Source organism: Podarcis raffonei, chromosome 3 (assembly GCF_027172205.1).
Source record: "Podarcis raffonei isolate rPodRaf1 chromosome 3, rPodRaf1.pri, whole genome shotgun sequence".
Taxonomy (NCBI): domain Eukaryota; kingdom Metazoa; phylum Chordata; class Lepidosauria; order Squamata; family Lacertidae; genus Podarcis; species Podarcis raffonei.
In genome coordinates, this window is record NC_070604.1 from 39942714 (window position 1) to 39966439 (window position 23726).

The window sequence follows — 23726 nt, forward strand, 5'->3', positions numbered from 1 at the left end:
CAGTTTTTAGTTTTGCAGCATGATCTGGCCATGCCTTCCACTTTAGCTGCAATGAGTTCATTTAAAAAACAGAGCTCTGTCATCCCCGAATTTACGCCAGTAGCAAAGTTTCCTCTTTATTTAGGGTTTCAATGCCCAACATGCCCATTATTTCCAAGCGTGCATTATAGCACAGCTATAAGTTAGTATTAATTAATAGCATAATGTCCAACACCAAGCAACCTCGGCGTGATGGGGACTACAACTCCCATCATCCCTAACCATTAGCCATGCTGGCTGAGGCTGATTAAAGTCATAGTCCAAAACATATAGAGCGTACCATGTTGGGAAGGGCTGTCCTATGCCTTTGAGCTAACAGTTCCTGCAGTGGAGTGTGTGATGGGAGGTGATAGCAGTTTATTGAAAGCTTGCATCTTTCCCCCCCCCCTTCGTGAGCTGTCCTAAAACTCATTTTAGAGGGCAGGTATATAAATATGGGACGCAGGTGGCACTGTGGGTTAAACCACAGAGCCTAGGACTTGCCAATCAGAAGGTAGGCAGTTCGAATCCCCGCGATGGGGTGAGCTCCGTTGCCCGGTCCCAGCTCCTGCCCACCTAGCAGTTCAAAAGCACATCAAAGTGCAAGTAGATAAATAGGTACCACTCTGGCGGGAAGGTAAACAGCGTTTCCGTGCACTGCTCTGGTTTGCCAGAAGCGGCTTAGTCATGCTGGCCACATGACCTGGAAGCTGTAGGCCGGCTCCCTCGGACAGTAAAGCGAGATGAGTGCCGCAACCCCAGAGTCGGTCACGACTGGACCTAATGGTCAGGAGTCCATTTACCTTTACATAAATATGGAAAAAATAAATAAATCTGATGACCTCTAGGTTTTAGCAACATTAGAGAAGCTCAGCAACATGCAAATTTTGGTAACTGCAAGGTACAGGGAGCTCTTGGGTCTCCAGCAAGGGGCAATGGCTATAGGTAACCTGTCTTTGTGTGTTCCACTGGGGAAGGGAAGCAAAGAGACTATTTTCCTTCCACTGCTACCTTCTGCCTCAAATTTGGGGAGGGAGACTCTTGGTAGAGCTGAGCCGAATTTTCATGAGTTTAGATTTTCCTGTTAAAATGTACATGCCTGGTGACAGAACTCAAACAGCTGAGAAAATTGCCTTGAGTTATATAGCAGTACGTTAGCGTACATATTGTAACTGATATGACTTCAGCGAGTACTAGGTAGATAAGGCCAACCATCTCCCAGCCTGTCTCTTCTTTATAGCAGTGATCCATCCATTCGGTTGCAGCAGCCTGTAAATTTAGGATGGTCCATAAACCTGTTCAATGCAGTAGTGCTATGTGGCCAAACTAGTTCCTCAGGTGTTTCACCCCATCAATTTTTATAAATGATAGCAGCCTATTTCCCTGAAGACTGCATCTCGCTTACTTCAGAGCACAGAAGCATAGGATGCTGCCTTATATGGAAGCAGACCAGTGGTCCTCAGTATTGTGTATACTGATTGACAATCACTCCAGGTTTTCAGGCAGCAGCCTAACCTGAATATTCAGGGGGTTGAACCTGAAACCTTCAGTATTCCAGGCAGATGTTCTGCCATTGAGCTAAGGCCCTTCCCTCACATATTAAGGTTTCGTATGCATCAATCATGTGAAAGTGGAGTGTAATTCATAGCCTGGGACTACTTAAGTGATTATAAGATCAAAGGGTATATTTCATTCCTTTTTAGAAACCTAATAAAAGTGCTATAGAGTTTACTTGCAGTATTCTTCTTCAGGATAGGAAAGAGGTTGAATAAGTCTTGAATATAAGTTATAATACAGAATGGACATTTCACTTTTCCCTGCTTTATTTTTTTTAAAAAAATAGAACATTTTGCATATTTAATTACTTCTCAAGGTTTTTACATTTTATTCAAGAAATATGTGACTCACAGAAAAGCATTTTAAAACAATAGTCCTGCAAAGATCAGGCATTCATTATTGTTACTGAGTTATAATTTTAAAATGGTTTTAGTTAATGAATTCCTAGCAGACTCATCTAACTTTGCAATCTCAAAAGTTCATATCTGTAAGGACAGCAAAGTTAACACAGCTGATAGTGAGCTGTTAACTTAAAAAAAAGATTAAAAAACACATACAAAGCAATCAGTAGCTTTAGATTTGTGATTCTTGGTCTGCTTCTGAGAAATGTAAGCGCTTTTGAATTGTCCCTGTTCAACAGGACAGGTTGAATGGCTTAATTGAAAGGTTCTTGTTCAGTTACCATAATTGTTAAAGGTGAAGAACATTGCACAGCAATAATAGATCAGTTCTCATAGAATGAAACCCTGAAACAGAAAATAATTGCCTTCTTAGAATTAGCCAGCTGGGGTCTATGTTATTGTTTAAGTTGCATTTGGTTTTGTTTGTTTTTTAAAATCCAAAGTTGGTTGTTTCTTTTTTTCTTGCTTGCTTTGTAGTGCTCTAAAATCATGTGTGAATGTAGAGCTAGTTCCTTATTTTTATTTTGAGTTATTTACATTTTAATTTTGCATGCCTGCATGTTTTGACTATGGAAAAGGTCAAAGTCCTTAGAGAGCTGCAAAAGTGATGGCAAAAAAGAAAGAAGGATATCATGGGAATTAGATGGCGAGACGGGGCACAGAGGAAAAAAAATGAATATGGAAGAAAAGAAAAGGAGAAGGCATACTGTTGCTGATGTGAGGTAAAAGTTAGCTTCCTTCCCTTGTATATTTATTCCCACAATCCTCGTCCTTGCTATTTTAATTATAGGAGTATTTAATACTTTAGGAGTATTTAATACGTGCTTGGTTATTATCTCAAATAAGAGCAAGGAGAACAGATCTTCATTGTGTGATGTGTCCTGGTTTTCCTCCTGGTCAACAATTTTGAATTCATAGTGGTCACTTTCAGTTTCAATTACATTTAGGTATCCTAAATTTCAGGGGGGAATTCTACAAGGTCATAAGAGACAAAAACGTAAGTCTTATCCACACAGAATAGTTAGCTGCCCTTTCACTATTCCATCTATATTGTTTTGCAAGTGTCATTCCCACACTTTTGCTTAATAAAAAGTATAATCTGAACTACTTTGGAAAGTAAAGCTATGTTAATATACGCTTTTGTAGCAATTGAAACGAATGTTAATTTTTCTTGAGCTCAAATAGTAGCAGCTAATCATTTTGCCCTTATCCTTCCTGTGGTCCACTGAGTTTATTCAGATGATCCTTTTGCTCACCTCATGTTTTGCCTTTGGGAGTTATAGTGCTATTGATTCCTGCAGAACTGTATTACTATTTTTTGAAAAGGTCCTTTCTCTTTCCTTCAAATACCATCTTATAATGGAAAAATTCAGAAGTAACTGATTCCAGGCCAGTGAAGCAAGCCCCACACAGTGGAGATTGCAATCCTATGATACAACAAGGCTGGTATTGGTGTCACTTGGGTTAAGAGGGACAGAAGAAAGTTCATTGCATGAGGCAAATTAAAAGTAAAACACATTCAGCTTCCATCTTTTGATCTGGCAAGTTCTGTGTGCCCAATGCCCTGATGCTCCTGGCATCTAGTGTATAATCTTCCTCTCACTTGTTCTCTCCCCGCCCCCTTTCCTAGAATGGTGGTGGGTTTTTTCCATTCCTTATTGTTATATAAACAGGGCCTGTAAAAAACAACAACACCCAGTGCATTAACGGACAGTGACAGTGTTTGCATTCAGTTTAGTGGTGAAGTGGGTACTTTAAAGTCAGCAGACAGCAGCAGCAGCCTTAGTACTTGAGGCTGTAACCCTGCACCCAGTTTCCTGGGAGTAAGACCTACTGAACTAAGTGAAACTTACTTCTGAGTAGACAAGTTTAGGACTGCACTGTAAGATGATGCTTCTCTATCTTTTCACCAGGTGACTGATTTTAGAGAATAGATCTTATTGCAAGGATACAAATGAGCTGGTTCAGAAATTAAGTTCGTATTTCTTTTATGAATGATCCCAGGCTATTTCCTTGCATGTACACACATAATTTGCAACATGGCTGGTTGGGATTAATGACCAGCATCAGATGCTGTGATGGTAACTAGGAAAAATGCTAGAATTCCATTGCATTCTTTAAAAAAAAAAAAAAAACTAGAAAATTATGAGTGCAGACTTGTGAGGCCCTGGCACAGTTTGCAGGAGAGAGAGGGCGGGGATGTAATCTGGTAATCACCCTCTTAGAAAGAGGTAGCTTTGGGCCCTAGGCTGGAGGAATCCTAGAACTCAGCTATGAGCTGCAAATAAAATGTTTTAAGTGTGTTATAAAGTGCATTATACAAATGCGACACTGGATGGCAATGGCGAGTTATGTCAAATCCAATATATTTTTCAAAACATTTTAAAAAAAATGCGTTTTCACAGCTTTTTAAATATGTGACTAGATTCCACCCTAGTAGCAAATCTCTGGCTTTCTTTCAGCCTAACTGCCAGCCCCAGTAGCAGGGGGCTTTCACCTGTACACCCATTGTGACTTCCCACCCCTTTTAAGCCAAACACAATTTTTCTGCACACTTTGGGGGTCCTGGATTATCCTTTCCCCCATTTCTATGCCCAGTGCATTTACATGCAGGATAACTCATTCGGAAACTTGACTCCTTGGTGCTCCTTATCCTGTTTGGAAACTGAAGACATGAAAACAGCTCAGAAATGCAGCATCCTTCTACAGACATTTTGCTGCTGCCCAAGTTTTGTTCTCCTAAAACTAAACAAAGGAATGCTAAGGGTAATTTACTTTTGGGTTCACCTTCTGTTTAAGGTCAGCAAGATAATTTACAGTGGTTGTCGCCTAGATGTTCAGGCTTGCTTTTGAGACATAAAAGGATGACTTAGCTCCGGTTATCACAAAGCATGTGTCTGGCAGGCTGTAGATTTTTCCATGGCTCATCATCAAATTCTGCCTTTGCATCTCGTTAGAGATGTGCATAAATTGGGATTTTACTATGCACTCTTTCTTACTGACAAGAAACTGTTAACATTTCCCATATTGCAGACTTTTCTTTTGCCTCATATTCATACAAATGGATTTTCCCCACTAGTAATTAAAGCGGAAAGTGCGTTTCTAAAAGCACTACAATGTGTAGTTTAAATAGTACTCACTATCTATAGATGATTGCAGAAGCAGTTTGTGGAGGGGAGAGGGGAGGCACTATTTTAGCTTTCCAGCAGGTGGGTCACTGTTGCTTAATGGGATGGAGAGAGGCGAGGCAAGGTGATGAGGAGGCTGGCACAGTGCAAAGGCAACAGGGGAGCCAATCTGGTACTCCTGTCGATATGTACAACAAAAAACCACAATAACAATAATAACACAAATTAGCAACACAAATTTATATACAGTAATATCCCTATGCCTACTCCTCCCCCCTCACCACTCTCTTCCCCCCTCTATTTCCCACTGTTATCCTCCTTGTCACTTAGATATTCATTCCAAATTTCTTCGTATTTATCCATTATTATTTTGCGTTGACAGGCAATTCTTTTGTATGTAGCTAACCTGTCCATGGGACGCGGGTGGCGCTGTGGGTAAAAGCCTCAGCGCCTAGGGCTTGCCGATCGAAAGGTCGGCGGTTCGAATCCCCGCGGCGGGGTGCGCTCCCGTTGCTCAGTCCCAGCGCCTGCCAACCTAGCAGTTTGAAAGCACCCCCGGGTGCAAGTAGATAAATAGGGACCGCTTACCAGCGGGAAGGTAAACGGCGTTTCCGTGTGCGGCTCTGGCTCGCCAGATGCAGCTTTGTCACGCTGGCCACGTGACCCGGAAGTGTCTCCGGACAGCGCTGGCCCCTGGCCTCTTAAGTGAGATGGGCGCACAACCCCAGAGTCTGTCAAGACTGGCCCGTACGGGCAGGGGTACCTTTACCTTTACCTTTAACCTGTCCATATTATCAATCCATATGCTCAGTGGAATCTTTTTGCCCAAAGATAAGTTCTGAGAAGTGGGTAGTTTGCAGGGTCATGGAGGACTGTTCTGCCCACAGCAAACTTTGCATGGGGCTCCTTGTCTGTGTTGAGTGCCTCTGCTCAGACACTTACGATACCATTAACTATCAGTCAACAATACATTGCAGGAGATTGCATCTAGTCAGATGACCCTTGGGATCCTTTTTAACTCTACAAATTATATGATTCCACATGTGAAGCCAACAATTTCATCATCATCATCATCATCATCATCATCATCATCATATTGTCTTATGAGCAGCAGGTTGCTTATCATCATTTGGCATCTGCTATGTTCATTACTGTGAATGTAGGTCACCAGCTCAGAATATGCCACACGTATTTGGTACACTGGTCCATGGTGCTGATCTCAAGTTGCTCCCTCCGTCCCTAGACCAACAAGACTGAGCACCTACTAATGAGAAGATTTTATTATTAGACACCCAACACTTGAATTGTTAGAGTTGTACACATGAATGCAATGGCAAGTGTTGGAATCAACAGAAGGCAAGCTTTTGTGAATCATATCACATTTAGTCTACTGAAGCATTCAGTTTGGTTTTACATCATAGTTACATTCTAAGACAATGCATGTTTACTCAGAAATAGCTTCTGCTGACTTGAATGGGGCTTATCACCAAGCATATTTGCAGAGAACCACAACCTTGCCTGGCTGATTATTTGTCCTAGCTCCAGAGTTTTTGTACTGCTGACAGAATGGCCAACAGTAGATGATCTGAGGTCGCACTTCAGTGTGGCACACTTTGAATAACAGTGGGTAGTTTATTTTTAGAAATATTATGTTCCTCATTAAAGGGAAGTGATTATCTTTTCCTTTAGTCCAGGAGTGCTACATGCTCTCAAGTTATTAGCATTCATGAGCAATCTCCTTGTAAAGAACTCCATAGGGGCTCAGAATTAGTATGTGATTCTGTATTTGACAGAGAAGGCAGAAGCATTCCAACGAGCTCTGTCACAAGTCAGTGTGAGTCTGCCTAAAGACTAGAGTCATTAAACGCTATATATTGACAGCAAGGAAGATCCTGGATTATTAAGATGCTGTTGATTCCTTACTATTTGGAATAGGAGTTGGCCTGCTACTGAACAAAGATTTCTCTTGCTAAAAGATGAACACTCCTGAAAAAGCGCACTAAAATTTACTATTTCAGAGGCGATTGTGGCTACCTTGATTACAGAGTAAGATGTATTTTCATAGAGTACATAGGTGAGTTTCTGTAGAAAGTAGCTGATAAGTATCTGTGAAATTGCTTAATTACATTTACTTTCAGTTTTGTGATCATTTTACGTACAACTCCACAGAGTCAAAAAATGGTTACAAACTATGACATTAATTAAATCAAATTAATGCAATCATCAATATGATTATGCTTGTGTGTATGTGTGTATGATTGACCTTCATTTCTAAATGTGACCTTGATAATTTCAAAATGATTTAATTATATTGTTTTTGCATGTTGCCTAATTTTAATACCATTTAATGATTAGAGGATGCCCTTTTAATTTCTTCCAGTTAATTGGGTTCACACTACTGAAGTGAAGCATTAAGAAAATGGTAGTGAAGTTTAACTTGAAAAATCAGTGCTTTCATATAAAATCTTGGCACCTAGGATCCAAACCAGCGTGGGGTGGGGCTTTCATCTTTTCTGTCTAATGGCAGCCCCTCTGCACTCCCTGAAAAGCCTCCAGGGAATTTTTGAAACCTTGGATTATTAAATCATTAGTCCAGGGAACTGTGGATTAGAGAAGGGAATATAGAAGTTTTTCCTTGTGTGAAAACTCACCTGCGGAAAGTACCACTGGATTTGGGCGTGTGTCTTTTGCTGAGAAGGACATGGCCTGCAAGCAGGACAAAAATCCATGCGGCAGAATTCGAAGATCTATTTTAGACTGTTTCAAGGGCTTGGGCCTTCCCAGTGGGAGTTTTTATCTTTCATTTTTGAACTTCAGATGCCCATAATATTTCACAAACAACTTTCAAGAGTCTTCTGATTTTCAGTCATTTGCAGTATGGCATGAGAGGCTGCTTTAGAAAGTTTCAAGAAACAAAACCCAATTCTAATGCAGAGAACTAGTTTAAGTAGGCACAAGGGATTATATATAACCAACAGCACTGTGATCTCTTTTTCTTGGAATGACAGATTCCTATGACATATCAAAACTTTATTTTAAAAACCCATCTTTTCAAAAATGGCTCCTGGGATCCTGGGAAATGTAGTTTCCCAGGGCACCTTACTATGATCATTGTAACCCTGGTGTGCTACATGTGTCAGGAGTCCTTGTGCTTATATGTCATCCCTCCCAAAACAATAACACCTCTATGGGGCTGTGATGTATACCCATGTTCTTTGTGGGCAACCTCTTCATGTTCCCCTTGAATGAGGATTTTTTTCTGTTAATTGTCATCTCAGTGGTTTTCGTTTCAAAATAAATCACTACAGTTGAAATTATACTGGAATAAAACAGCATGAAGTAACATTATTTCTTCAGAATCATCTAATTTTACCTGCAGTCCATCAATAATGACAGCTCTGTATCCCTATTTATTTCAAGATTTCACAGCATGTCCATATAAGCCAATTTTGCCTGATACACATATTTTTTTGGAAACAATATAAAATATAATATAAACAATATAAATTTGATATGTCATAGGAATCTGCCATTCCAAGAAAAAGAGATTTCCCCTATTACAATTATCTTATGTTGTTACATTTATATATATTTAGATGTATTTTATATGTTGTTACATTTATATAAAGTGTATTTATATATACACTTTGAATTGAGTGGAATTTATAATTGGCAAGATGCAGGTCGTCCCATTCCATTTATTTACAAAATTAACGTTGCAGTCCTATACACCTGTAGGATTAAGCCATACTGATCTTAGTAGGGCCTTCTTATGGGCAGATATATGCGGTACTAATGGCTATAGATGTTGGATGTTCTGATCCTTTATAATTTCATCTAGTAGAATTATCCCTTTGGCAAATGGGACAGTTCCTTGGGGTGTTCAGATTTATGTAAGCAAGATGAAATAAGATGTTCTTGATGAAACTGTCCTTGGTTTCAAACAGTCATTTCATTAGAGAAATAAAATGACATTGTCATTGCCATTGGTAGTGGTTGCATACTAATTTTGTTTACTTACTGAGAAATCTAGGAGAGATATGAGGGGTGGGGGTTAAGGCTAGATAATATTTCAGAGCTGTACAGTTGTTTTCAGGAAGTTCACATACCAGTTAAATGAAGGAATCTGGACATTAAACTGATTATTTCATCCCCTCCAAGCTAATTCTGCTTATCCCAGCACTACTTCTCAAGATAAGTGTGCTTCGAATAGCACCCTGTATTTTGGCTTAAGCAAGAGGCGCAGCTGTGTGATCAGTATACAGATGTTTGTTGTCTTTGTGTGACCTCACACTGCAGCCCTATCATACACACTTTAAATGGGTTGGATGAAGAAGCTGGTTTCCTGAGGTCCACTGCAGTTGAGACCCAAGGAAACACTGAATGAGTAAGCAGACTTTTCCATCTTCCTGCCAAGAATGTGTGAAACAACTCAGTAGCAGTTTCATGAATGCTCGAGTCCCACAGAAATGACACCACAGTGTCAAAAACATAATTCAGCATTTAATTCAACAGTCTGTGGGGTCTTGATCTGCCTGCCATTCTGATTCAACGCAAGCCCTGCAATCACAGTGCTTAACCACTAACTCACCTTGGTGAGATATGAGATGTTGGGAAGCTCATTGATGCTGAACCCAGACAAGAGAGCTGTGGTGATAATTGGCAGCTACTGTGGCATCAAAGGGATAGAGACATCCATAAGAGGGGATATTTCAGCCCTTCCTGATGCTTCAGGTGTGCAGCCTCAAACTACTTTTTGATTCATTGCTGTACCTGGAAGCTGTTTCCTATGGTTAATAGTCTCACTTTTCACTAGCTGTCTGGCGAAAAGGCTGCAATCGTTTTTGTTTCAGCCAGACTTAGTACCCATCATTCATGTGTCTTTCTAACCTCAAGGCCAGATTATTGTAACACATTTTATGTGGCAACTCTTCCTCTAGATGGAGATGAGTCTCTAGGACACTTCACTTCAGTGTTGCAGCATTAAAAAGTGTTTTGCTTTGGCCAAACCCCTGCATAACCCACCGAGTAAACGCCTCACAGCCCATTTGTCATCTGCAAATGTTCTTTTGACTGTACCATCTGATTGGCCTGGTATGTTTCTACTATAAAGCGAGACATATTCATAGTGACTGCCCCACAGCTCTTAGGCTTCCTGCTCTTGGAGACATGCTTGCCAGAGCTTAAACATGAACATGTTCTCTGAGTGCTGTAAGCCATGTTAATTGTGGGTTAGCATTTAATAGGCAGAGTTATGCAGATGGGGCATAGCGAATCCTGACCCTGTATCTGAGTGTTTTAATAAGCAATTTGCAAACAATTCTATATACTAATGCCAATTCAGGTTTCCCCATGCTCAGACTTGTATAGCTAAAATTACACGATCCATGCACAAGGGAGAGATATCAGCAAAAATATCTGCAAGAGAAATCTTATCAGCCAAGAGGAGTGATGGTTGATTGAACAGCTTCATAATAACTTAGTGGAATGGAATGTTGAAAGGCTAAGAAGGAACAACTTGGGGAGAGGAATAGAAAGGGTACAGAGGAAATGTCTGGAAGGGTCACTTCTTGATTCAACCAATTTTAAAATGTCCCACGGGGTAGAAGTGGGAGCTACCCATAGAAATCAATGGAAAAATGCAGGATTTTAATGTTACTGGGATTGGGCACCAGTGTGTCAACTCTGCCCCCTAAGAAAATCAAAAGGTAGTGGCAAAGAGAAGAATTCATGCTCTTTCTAATTCAGTTATTTTGCGTGAAGCATATGCACACGCAAACTACACAGCCACTGCTAATGCTATTTCCAAAGTAGCTGCACTTCACTGTCCTGATATTGCAGGTTGGAAGAGGCTGTGACTAAAAGAGAGTAACTGATAGCAGCTTTGGAGTGTAGTTCACACAGAATACTGCAGGTCAGTCTCTGATTGGTAAACCAGAGCCCTGCAATGTGGTCCAGAGGTCTTCCTATCTCCTATTGCAGGCTGAAGGTTATGTTGAGGTTGAGATAGAAGCTTATAACAATGCTCTGCTGGCACCATTGCTTTTGTTCCCACATTGTGTGTTGGGCTCAGAGAATAGTAATTACTAACCTCATGGTGTAGTTAACTCTCTCACTCCATTCTAAATCATAGTTGCAGCGTCCACGACAGCATCCCCGAGGCTCAGCACCCAGTGTGACCAAACCAGTTGCACTCTCCTAAATTTGCCTCTGGTTAGAGGCCTGTGCTGAAAGAGTTGCTTTCTCTCTGCAGCCCTGCTGTTATAGTTCAGACCAGACTGAGACTACTTAGATTACCCTCTCAGAGTTCCTTCCAGGCCAAACCGTTGTTGGCATCCATCTGTTTCAAGAGACAGTGGAGTACGCTTCTGGGGGTCAAACCACTGGCAAATCACAACACCTGCTGTGGCCACAGAGACTGGAAACTCATAACTGCTGCCTCCTGCATTGTTTTTGCTACATTAGCCACACCAAAATAACGTCCCTGGGGCACAAGCTTGGGCAGTGCAGTCAATTTCATGCAGAAGTCGTGTGCCATTGGACTTGCATACAGATTGCAGTTGCAATTGCAATTGCAGTTGCAAATGTTCAAAAACTTCTAAAAAGCTACCAAAAAACGCAGATGAAAGAATACCCAAGTAAGAGCAGGAATTCTGGTCTTTAATGCTCCCTTCTATTTTGCATATCACTTAGCCACAGGCTCAAGTAGCATGTTTCTCAGGGATACATTTTATTGCAGGGCTCCACTTGTTTTATTTAATTTTGCTTTTGGTGTTATTGCCAGTTTCAAGCTGTAAAGGTGGAAGGAATGAGAAATCCATATAAAATTATCTATACACACACTACATACGCTTTGCTTTTGGCATGAGAAATTCTACAGGAAATAAGAACGTATTAATTGTACTCCTGCTGCTTCCCACCAGCCCTGCTATCTTGGGCAAGCTTATGCTATGAAGCACAGAAGCTTTTGCGTGGCGAGTTCCCGCCTCCCCCCGGTGGAAACAAAGACACAAGTCGCAATTATTTAGGTTAATGGGCTAAAAATGGCCACAACTTTATTGGTTACAGGTGATGAGCGGTATTGGCTTAGGTGATGAGCGGTATTGGCTTAGTCCTAACCGACTATCCGGCTTCAGCCTGTCTGCTGAAGTCCGGGAAGGGTTAACCACCAGTAGGGGGAGACCCGCTGATGCACATCAACTAGGAACTCTCCCGGGGTCACCGCTCGGGGGCGTGCCTTAGGCCCTCACCTCCATAGGCTTCAGATAGGGCCACGCCCCCCAGAATCCTTTACCGGACTACCCTTCGATATGCGGGGGAGGTGATGGTGCTTCCTCCCCCCCCCCACTCATCTACATGAAGCACAGAAGCTTTTCTGGGAGACAAGGAACAACACATAATTTATATATTTAATGATGATTTAATGCAGGTTACTTTTTGTGGTTTTTGTTTTGAAAATCATAAATAGATCAACTAAACTTTTGTAAATAGATCACCATGTGCTGTGAAACCTCAGTTTCTCATCAGAACCATTTACATCAATGAGGAATACTTACCCTGTTGCATTACATTTTATAGCAAGTCTTTTTTTGATCAGAATATATATCGAGTGGGTACATGTCTTTGTTCTTTTATTTTCTATGACCATAAATATATCTTTGTGTAAATCCTAGGAAAGTGATTATTACTTAGACTGCGTTCCAGTATCCTTCATTTTGAAGGGGTAAAATTAGGGACGCGGGTGGCGCTGTGGGTTAAAGCCTCAGCGCCTAGGACTTGCCAATCGAAAGGTCGGCAGTTCGAATCCCCGCGGCGGGGTGCGCTCCCGTCGTTCGGTTCCAGCGCCTGCCAACCTAGCAGTTCGAAAGCACCTTCGGGTGCAAGTAGATAAATAGGGACCGCTTACCAGTGGGAAGGTAAACGGCGTTCCGTGTGCTGTGCTGGCTCGCCAGATGCAGCTTGTCACGCTGGCCACGTGACCCGGAAGTGTCTGCGGACAGCGCTGGCTCCCGGCCTATAGAGTGAGATGAGCGCACAACCCTAGAGTCTGGCAAGACTGGCCCGTACGGGCAGGGGTACCTTTACCTTTACCTTTACCTAAAATTCCATCGATTTTTAAAGCACCAGCAAGTGCAGTAGCATTCAAATTCTGTGACCGAACACAGAACAGAGTTAAAATGAGAAGTTGGAAGTCAAACTTCAATTTCAATTAGGAATGGGGGGGGTGAAACCTGTGAGTTTCAGGAATTTGAATACAGTCGTGTACTTGGGTATCAAATAATTCGAAAGTATACTTAGCAATATTTTATATTGGGGAAGGAGTCAGTTTTACTATGATGTGTTGGGGGTTTTTTTATTTAAAGATCTTGTTATAAACACAAGCATAATTCAAATGTACATGTATGTTTTTACTTTGTAAATATAGTACGTTTACTCCTAAAATGCAAGGCAGACGGATGGGGACTTCAGGGAGAATCATCACAAAGAGCACAAGTGTGAGTGGAGAGGTGTATAAGCTGGAACATAACGATGGGAGTCAATCAGACACTGCAGTTGGTACGGTTGGAACAGGTGGGAAGAAAAGACGGTCCAGCCTTAGTGCCAAAGTGGTTGCCATGGTATCTCGAAGAAGCAGAAGCACATCCCAGCTTAGCCAAACAGGTGAGTGGATTATGACAGTAAGAACGTGGCTCTGTGTACATGTGAAACGAGATTAGTGTTTAGATGTCAGGAAAAAACTGTTTCCAGGTGTGGAAGACTTTTTGTGTGTGCTATCAGAGAAACACAATAGCAGGGACAGCCAAGGTGGTGCCCTCCAAGATGTTATTGGACTACACCTGGCCAGCAACACCTGGAGTGCACCATATTGGCTTCTCCTGTGTTATGGGATAAATCTCACAACACTAGGTTCTGTCACCTGCAATCTATAATCATGATCTGAAAGAAGCCAGTCACAACACCTACACAATTTTAAATGCATCATATTGTAATGGGTTAAAGCAGAAAAAGAAAGGTATTGATTTTGAGATTAACTAATGCTGACTCCTTTCTTTATTCCCCCCCTTTAAAACCCTGAAAAATAGGCTTAGTGAAGTGAGTTAATTAGAGTGTAGCATGATGCTACATTACATGCTTTTAATGGCCCTGTTCTTTCTTGTTGCTTTAGAAATCTTAAAAGCCTAATCTCTATAGCCTAAAGCAGAGGTACTAAAGAGGGAATGAAGAGAGATATTGGCTCACAAGTTCTGTTAAAATCAGTGAGGGGGCTTACCCTTTATTCTGACAAGAGCAGGCATCCTTAGATGGCTTTACAAATAGTTGATGTAAGAGTAGATCTCAGTTAGACTTACAGCAGTGGTTCAATCTCTTGATCAAGATACTCACAATCTGCAGGTATGTCAGATGTTTCTGATTTATGTCATCATTTTTTTTGTTTTCCCCATTTCATTTTTAAGCTCTAGTCCATCCACTCCATCACCCTTTCCTGGCACCAGTAGGATTAAATGAAATTAAGCTGTTTAATGCTATGCAGTGCCTTATGCACCTGTGATTTTCAAATAAACCTGCCAGATAAATTCTGTGTTTTACCAATCAATAGATTTCATAAGAAACTTCTGAGTTAGTGTTTTGGTATACCAAGAATCATTTTATTTGGAACACTTTCATTCATTCATTCATTCGTCTTGAAATGTCTTCTTAACTGTGGCGATAGAGGTTAGTAGGAATGTTTCTGTGGCCTGTCCAAAAATTAAGCATTTCCAGACACGATCATATCTGAACCTGCAAGCAAAGTAAACCACATTTCTGCTGTTCTGAATTAAGGACTGAGATGAAAGGCACTGAATTCATGTTCCCAAATATTTGTAGTGGCAGAGCCAGGCTTCATCTTGCAAAATGGCTGTTATGTTGAGCTTGCAAAAGGAGGAAGTCTCACATTAAAGTGCCATCAAGGAATATTTGTATGCTCAAATACTACTACTAATGAGGAAATTGGAGACTCACCTTAGACGATGTAGTACCCTTGCATATCTCTTATTAGCCTAATCCAAAACCTATGCACTTGGATCTCTAGCAACCCCATATATATTCACACACACACACACACACACACACACACACACACACATGCTTGCAGCCTAGTTTCTGAAGCAAACGTTTCCATTTCCATTGCTCTTTCTACTTTTCCTCACCATTCTAGGCTGACATATGAAGAATAAAGACATAGCACTGTTTTAACCTGCACACTTATGTGTATAAGAATGCATGTTCAACCAAAGTTTTAAACTATGTACAGTATCATTTTATAATTATTATAATGATAGAGGTTGTAGTGTGCATAAAAAATCTATTGTATGATACTGGAAACAGGATAATATGTGTCAAGAGAATTCATGCATCTTTAACTGATTTTAGTACATGTTTCAGTTTATTGTTGCATTAATAACAATGAAAAACTGCAGTGGTACACATGCTTGGAAGCAAGTTCTGTTGAAACCCACTGGGCTCGCCTGTAAGTGAGTTGGAAATAAGATGGGCAAATGGGCAAAGCACCATCCAGTTTTTCTTCTAAGAAGTCATACTGTTAGCTTTATTATAAATAATGTGTTTGTGCTATTTCCTATGGAAAGATCATTTACCCAGGTAATGTTTCATACAGTTTCTCCAGTGAAATAAGAGACTGGTTCCCAGTGAAGCTGTACAACTCTTATTTTGCCCTTTTTACATAATGAGGTATTGGGGTGTGTGTGTGTGTGTGTGTGTGTGTGTGTGTGTGTTTGTAGCCCTGAAGTGATTTCAGAGGGAAGGTTCCTTTCCAGTACAGCTTTAGACTAGATTGACTGTTTTCTTGGATCTTCGTGTCTGGGGTGGGTGGGCAGGGGGTGGGGGATTCTTATCACAGAACAGAATCTTAGGACAAAGTGATAACAGTTCCCTTCTATTCAAGGGGGGAAATGAACTGTTTTCTTCCGAGACTATATTTGGAAGACAGCACTAAACACAAACTTGTGAAGCTTGTTCGGGAACAGCAAGCAGATCGTAGCATCATTTAGTGCAACGCTGCTGAGCATTTGAGGACAAGATGCTACAAATGGCAGAAGTGCTTTTAAATTCTGCGCAGGGCTTTCCAATGGCAGATCCCAAACACAGGTGCAATTCTGTTGGTGGGTCTCTGTTTTTCCCCCCCCAAAAAAAGAAGAAATCGTGGATACAGTTTGCTGTTGCTATTATAAGGCTGGAGAACTATCCCTGGAGATCACCGTTTCAACCCAGTTTCCTATGGTTTATGTAAAAGAAAGAAAAAAAGGAGAACACATAAAACAGGAACCAGAAACAAGTAACTTTGTGCTTACAGAGCCTTACCACATTGTTCGGATTTTTCTGCCCTTGCCCAGTCTATATTTGAGCCACCTAAAGTAATAGATTTATGAATTGCCTCTGCAAGTCAGCCCTATTTCAGAATTCTTCTTGAGGAAGAGATTGCTTCTCTCGTACATGTGGTTCTCTTGCCTTCCAACCAATGAATTTAGAATGTGACATGGAAGCTTTCAATACAGTGTTTGGTTTGAATGTAATTCATGTGTATATTCTGTGGGCTTAGGAATTTGCAGCTACTGAAGATGTAGCATGCCAAGTCACTCAGGGGTTTTAGAATGGTGAATTAATATTAAATAATGGGGCCAGTCCTGTTTTATTCTAATACCACTCAGATAATACTAGAAGGAATTTGAAAATAATTAGCTTTTTTCAGTTACCTGGATGTCACGGAATGCTTGTAATCCTTTTAACAGGACTAATTATGTGACCAGGGATTATTTAGAGCAAAAGATTAGGGGATTTTAAGGATTTACTTCAGTAACTGAAAGGGCTTGATCTAAAACACATCTCAAGTATATTTATGAATCCCTGTAACATTAATTGGATTTTGCTACAAGTAAGGTTGCAGTCCTGTATGTTGCTGTGGAATTGCTTAAATCCCATTTACTTCAATGGGATTTAAACAGACTGTCTGCAGGGTTTTAAAGAATCTGTCTCAAGCTGTATTTTTGAAGGTTTCTTCTATTCCAAATTATTTTAAACTTGGTTTGCATTTTTGCATACATGTTGAAAGAACAGACCGTCTTTTCTGTATGCGTGGAAACCCCCTTCATGTTATAAATAACTGACAGAGTTTGAGTGCTAACTGCTATTTAAAATACTGCTGCCTTGACTCTCTCTCAGAAAATATAGGCATCTGGCATGAATAGTTATTAATCCAGAAGAAGAATGGGGCACTCAGTCCACTGAAGCAAGTCTTCTACTGGCATTCCCAGACCATATTGCCTTTCTTTGATCAGGACAGTAAGTGTGAGAAGTGGCTTGCATGCACCCAAAAGGACTTCTCATATTTCTTTTCCCCAACAGCGGCTCCTCACACTTCATTCAATAAATTTGATAAACACTGTCCTGAGTTTTGGGATTGGCTTATGCAAGCAGCTGCTGCTTAAAGAATGGGACTTGGGGGTTTCCAATGTATTCACATGAATGCTGAATTCTTTGTATCCTGGCCAATGTCTGGATCTTCAAATATTGTCAAACTGATGAGCTGACTTTTCTGAGACCACAAGTACAACAATGCCAAAATACAACCCTTGAATGTAATCAAATCCAACATATAAGCACAGGGGGCCCCACTGATTTCTCTTGGAACTCCTAACGCTCATTCAGACTCTTCCTTTTCACCACATAAGACTTGAAAACATCCTAACCAGGTGTAGTCAGTGCTGGAAGCTGCTTACAAATACCTTTCTCAGTCAACTATTCTTTGAAAAGGAAGGAAGGCTGGTTTCAGGCTGGTATTTTTAGAGTGACAGCTAGGATCTTGGGAATTACATAAAGTGTGCATGCATGAGGAAGTAAACCCATATGCTGTTAAAAATATTCCTAAAAGATCATTGCAGGTGTCTGTTGGTTGCAAAGACTAGACATTGCGATGTGGAGCAATTTCCCCCCCTTATGCCTATTTAATGCAGGAGTCTAGAAATATTTATAGCAAGAGACAGGGAGCGGAGGAAAAATTAATAACACTGAACAAGGAGGGAGCTGGATAACTGGCATTGTTTTTGAGTGGGGGATAAATTTGGTTACTTTGACTTCAATCAATAACTTGACTATGAACCCTCAGGCCCTAATGCAAGTATGCTGTTTATGTGAAGCAGCAGCATTTAATAATTGAATTTATTGCAACAGGTTCACAAATAAATTACGTCAGGTGAGCCTTAAATTTTCAGGCATCAACTCAGTTGCTTTGGGACACAGGGCCACTGCTATGTTGAAATGTGCCCGTTCTTGGTGTAATGGCACACGTATGGTACAATTTTAACAACTTGCCAATTTTTAAAATACTGCATAATATGTGTGTGTGTGTGTGTGTACGTGTGTGTACACGTACGTACGTGGATTTATGGTGTGGTGAGAGGGTAAGGCAGAAAAAGCAAACAGCTTATCCTTAGCTCTCTGTATTCTCCCCTTCTCTGCCACTCCCCTTGCCCTCCAGTGGGTGCCTTGTCTTTGGTTGGAAAACCATTCTGGAGGTAGCGTGCTTTACTTTTGGGGGGCTGCAAGTAACTTGTACTTTTTGAGGACCGTCAGCCAGGTACAAGTTGTTGATGAAGCACCTTCCGATGGATGAGTGACTGTTAATGAGAAAGCACACCCCCATCTCAGCATGCCAGGCAGATCTGTGCAGGAGGGAAGGGACCTCAGGGCAGGGTTCTCGGGTGTAGTTGTATTGGCAGTTGGGTGATGTTCATGTGGTAGGAAACCCATCCTCTTGGTTCTTTCATCCTTCCTGTACCGGAGTAGCATGGGGACATGCCACAGCTAGGAAGCTCCCACAGGCCAAAGTAAGTCTTATCCCAGCAAACATATGGTGAGAGGGGAGGGGACTTTGGTCCTGCTGCAGTCCTCAGGTTTCCCCTGCAAATGTTCCCCTCTACCCTTAGCCACTTTCTTCCTGCTAGGTGCATTTCTGGTTTCAGAGTCTGGCTGGGGAGAAAACATTGGAAACTGCCCAAGAGGACATTTGAAGGGAGAAACACACTCCCTCCCATTGGCCAGTGCCCCCCCTCCCAGCTCCTGCTTCGGCAATAAAAGGAAAGAAAAAACAGGGATGGGGCCCCATATTTCTGACATCCCTCTTGTCCCTGAATTAATCCAAGCACATGAGGCTGAAATGCACAACAGGCCCCTAAAAACGTTATTTTTATTGTGCATTCCTAGTAATTTGTGCTCATCAACGCAGCGGTGTTGCTAGCCGCTCAGGTGCTGGGTGCAGCACCCATCCAGCAGCCAGGGGTTGGGCGAGCCACTCATGGGGGCGGGGCATGCTGCGTACAGCCTCTCTGCTGCCTCCCCCTCAGCTGTAGGGTGGCTGAGGGAGAGGCGGAGGGCAGGCGCAAGTCCCATGCTGCCGTTTCAGGCAGCGTGGAGTCTGCAGGCATTCAAGTCACCACATCACTTCCAAGACAGATGCATGGCTTGGGCACACTACAGGCCCCGTGGTAAGTGCCCGACCCTGCGGTGTGGTGCCCAGTGCCAGCCGTGTTTCATTACGTTTCTTGACTGAACTAAAAAGTTACGTGAGCCCATTTTTTTTTAAAAAAACTCATATTGTTGTCATTTTGTCATCCCCCTCCCTCAGTGATGACACCCGGGGTGGCCTGCACCACTCTCCCTCTGCCACTGCATTAGTGTATTGGGGCAGTGACACGTGATTCTGCTTCCAATACTGCTTGCACCTCTAAATGTTTCAGAGCAGTCCTACTGCTCTGAGTCCAATCGATGCCGGTCTTAACTTCCTGCAATAGTTCGGTGGCTTTTTATATCACAAATGTTTTGGATTGTTTTTTTGTCCCGGTTTTGCTACGTGCTATAGTGCAATAGTGTTCCTCCAGATGGCAATAGTGCAAGGACAGTGGGGGAAACATTGCAGAGCAACCGATAAAGCAGAATGATGTGTGGATAATGCATTGTAAATCCACCGCTAATGTGCTATTATTATTGTGTCAATGATACGTTGCAGAACACACCCACAAAGAAACTCCCAGTTTGGACGGGCGCAAAGCCTTTTAGCGAAAGGATGGTTTCCATATGTACACATTATCCAAACAAATGGAAATACCTTTAAATCCTGCTCATCACAATGGAGGAAAGTTAAGCACCTGTTTTGTTTTGTTTTGTTTTGTTTTGTTAAGTGCTTAGCTTTGGCTTTCTCTCTGTTTTCTCCCAGCCTTGCTATTTTTTACTTGTTGAGCAGCTGGGGTTATGTAACAGCTATAAAACGACACTTGGTCTAAAGAGGTTACCGAGAGCAAGAGCCACTTGGGACTGCAAAGCCATAAGCAGCCCTCCAGGGTTAGCATCATTATGCAATTCTCTTGGGCTGCGGGAGGAGGCGGAGGCTGAGAGGCATTTTAAAAATAGTACTGCAAGACTCTACTCCATTGCGTTTTCAGTCAACTGCTACTGGGAAAAAAATTCCTCTAAAAGATCACATGTATTCCCCACTGCCCAATGAACGCTCTCTTATTTAATTCCTCTGGAGCACCATCCCTTTATCCTTGTTTCAGAAACAGGATGGGTAGAGATTACTGTTTACTGTGGCTCCTGTGGGCTCCCACTGCTGGTTTTCGAATCTGTGGTCACGTGACATTACCGGTGTTCAAGAGGTAGTTTCTCGTTGAATACTGCAGTTTCATTTATTTCACCCCAAGCCAACTTTGATAAATAATCAGCATACTGCTAGTAGAGGAGGTTCTGTGCCTTGCTCCCATTCTATGGGGAGGGGGCAATTTAAAGTGCTGGCTATCACCTTTAAATCCCTGAGTGGTTTGGAACGAGGCAACCTGAAAGACTGCCTTCTCCCTTATGTACCTACTCAAGACCCTACTTTGAGTGCAACCACTGAATGAAGTGAAGTGGGTGGACGACCTCCAGGGAAAGGCAGCCTTTTCGGTAGTGGCACCTCATTTATGGAATAGCCTTCCCAGGGAGGCTTGCCTGGTGTCATTTTCAGTGGCAGGTGAGAACCTTTCTGGTGACCCAAACCCTTTAAATAGGAAATCTGGGCCTCCATTTTTTAAAAATAAAAAAATGGTATAGAGTTTGTTGTATTTATGTAGTCTACACACACACACACACTTTTAATTTTGTATTTTGTATTTTAGGTTTTTATTTTTAAAAAAATATCATAAACCACCCAGAGAACTTTTAGGTGGTGTCATACAGATGCCATCTATATAGAATATGAATATATAAAATTGATATAAGCATATCCAGAATGCAGTAAATATTATGAGTGTAACAAATAAACATAGAAATCAAAAAATAAATAGAGATATGAGAACCGTGACTTCATGGAGCTGTAGTGATGGCTTCCACTTTGTAGAACATTGCCAAGTGAAGCTGGTCTGGCTATGTGGTTTTTCAGAAAGCATTTCTAATTGGCTAATGATGTTGGGAATTATATAGGGAGAATATTTTAAAGCCTGACCTCTCACCAGTTTCTACCAACACTGGCACCTAGAAAAGGGCCTTTGATCTTTATGCATGGACACGTCTTTGTGGTGCCTTCAGGTGTTCAAGTTTCAAGCCATTTTAAAGGTAAGCAACAGCACTTTGAATTGTGCTTTGAAATGGACTGTGAAGCAGTTTCAAGGCAGGCACGATGGGACTGTCCCAGCTAGCTATAGCCGAGCATCTGATAATCTAGATTAGCAGTAGTTTCCGGTATACTTTGAAAGGCAGCCACTCACATAATTCAGAGGTAGTAATTAATCTGGAGGGTACCAGGGCATGGAAAATTGGGCCCCACAATCTCTAACTAGCCTTGGATAGTGGAATAAGCTTCATGCCTCAGAGGCTACTCAGGCCAGTGAGAAATCAGCACTCCCAGGTTGTGAACCTGATCCTTTAGCAAAGAGTGCAATACCATCCAGAACAGTTGGAACACCACTGTCTCGGTCAGACAATCTTATGTCAGGATTAATCTTCTGTTTATTAGCCCTCAACCATTTTGTTAGACACCAATTTGGCACTTGCATGGAGGGTAGTTATCCTGTTCTCATTCTTCCCAAAGCTTTCTGCAGACAGGATGACTATCAAGGTTTTTGTCAAGTTGGGGCAAAATATTTCATCCCCAATCCTCAAGTGTCTCTCCCCGCCCCCCTTTTAAGTTAGAACTACAATTACCTGCTAAAAGAAGCAAGCATCCCGAATTGTAGCCTGAAATTGAATGGTAATACATTTCAAAATATTGGATATTATGAATTATTACATGGATATTATTGTGAAAATGCAGAATTGGAAAAGAAAAGCACAGATTTTAGAGAGAATGAAATTTCAGCTGGTCAGCTCTCAGCACTGAGCAAACTTTGGGAAATAGCTTTCAACTGATATATGGCCTATTGTTAGGTCAAGAGTTCCAGTAAAACTGAACTTTCCACCTGGATGTAAGATATGATGTCCCTGACTGCTTTTAGAGCACAGGATTATATGTAGATGCTCAATACAATTAGACCATTGGCCCATCAGTATTGTTTAAACTGACAGGAATCAACTCTTCAGGGCTTCAGAGGGTTATCTTTTCCAGTACTACCTGGAGATGCCAAGGATTGAGACCTTTAACGTTGATGCTGCCCATCAGGGTGAGTGGCAGCTACCAGTGGCTAGAAGCCACTTTCACATGGAATAATTGAGATGATCAGCAGCAGAAAGTCAGATGGGTAGAGGAGACCATGTACTCAATGTTAATCTGCACATCACTCATATCTGTCCTGGAGCTATTCGATAGTGAACATTTTCACAGTATTGGGAATAGTGTGCTACAGTTAATGTTTGCTGCTTTTCTTGACTCTATGGATGAAAAAAATGTATTTAAAAATGGTGGGCAATGAATCCTGAGACCAAAGTCTTAATGAAAAAAGTATAAGGATTTCAGGGTTTTGTGTGTGTTTGGATTTCCATAGTTTTTCTGATACTCCTAAACTCCTCTGCAACATTCTACAAAATGGAGAATTAGTTTGGGGTTTTTTTTCATTCCAATGCCCCTAATAGTGTGTGTGTGTGTGTGTGTGTAAAGACTTGTGTCTGAAGCCACTTGATCATTCCATCCTGACAGTTATTCATGCCAAGTGTTCTTTTCTGTTTAAGCAAAAGACTGTGCAGGAAGTCCAGACATTATTTACCACTCAGTTGCTTAAACAAAAGCTCATGTTTTAATTCCTGCTGAGGGCTTCCTAATATAGCTAGGATTTAACTTTGCTTATGCCTAAGAGGTAAGTCTGTATTCATTCATTTTGCTTTGGAATATTTCAAAAGTTATGTTATATACAACCCTGCCGCTTCTCAAATGTACGGTAAGTGAAAACAAGATTGGTGTGCTGTGTTGATCTCAAGCCACAGACATGGTAAACTAACGGAGTTAGTAAAGTCATTGAATCTTGTGACAGGGGATCAGCTAAACTAAAATAGATCAATAAAATAGAAATCACATAGAAAGGTATGATAACTGATGAAACAAATTTTTGGATGGCTGATACATGTAGATGGCGATTGTATATGTTGCATTCCCTGCTTTGCAAAA

At 41.4% G+C, this 23726-nt stretch overlaps 1 protein-coding gene across 50 annotated transcripts in view; it reads left to right on the plus strand.

The window, feature by feature from the left end:
* Positions 1–23726, plus strand: part of RIMS1 (regulating synaptic membrane exocytosis 1) — a 232049-nt gene that overhangs the window by 189333 nt on the left and 18990 nt on the right. For 25 of the 50 annotated variants that reach the window (XM_053381174.1, XM_053381178.1, XM_053381185.1 and 22 more), the window contains 2 exons: positions 2555–2698; positions 13530–13765. The exons of 9 other annotated variants lie outside the window; for them this stretch is intronic. In XM_053381174.1, the coding sequence (XP_053237149.1) occupies positions 2555–2698; positions 13530–13765 (380 nt within the window). The remainder of the gene's footprint in view (positions 1–2554; positions 2699–13529; positions 13766–23726) is intronic. 16 more of the 50 variants (XM_053381183.1, XM_053381199.1, XM_053381193.1 and 13 more) reach the window with 1 other exon arrangement.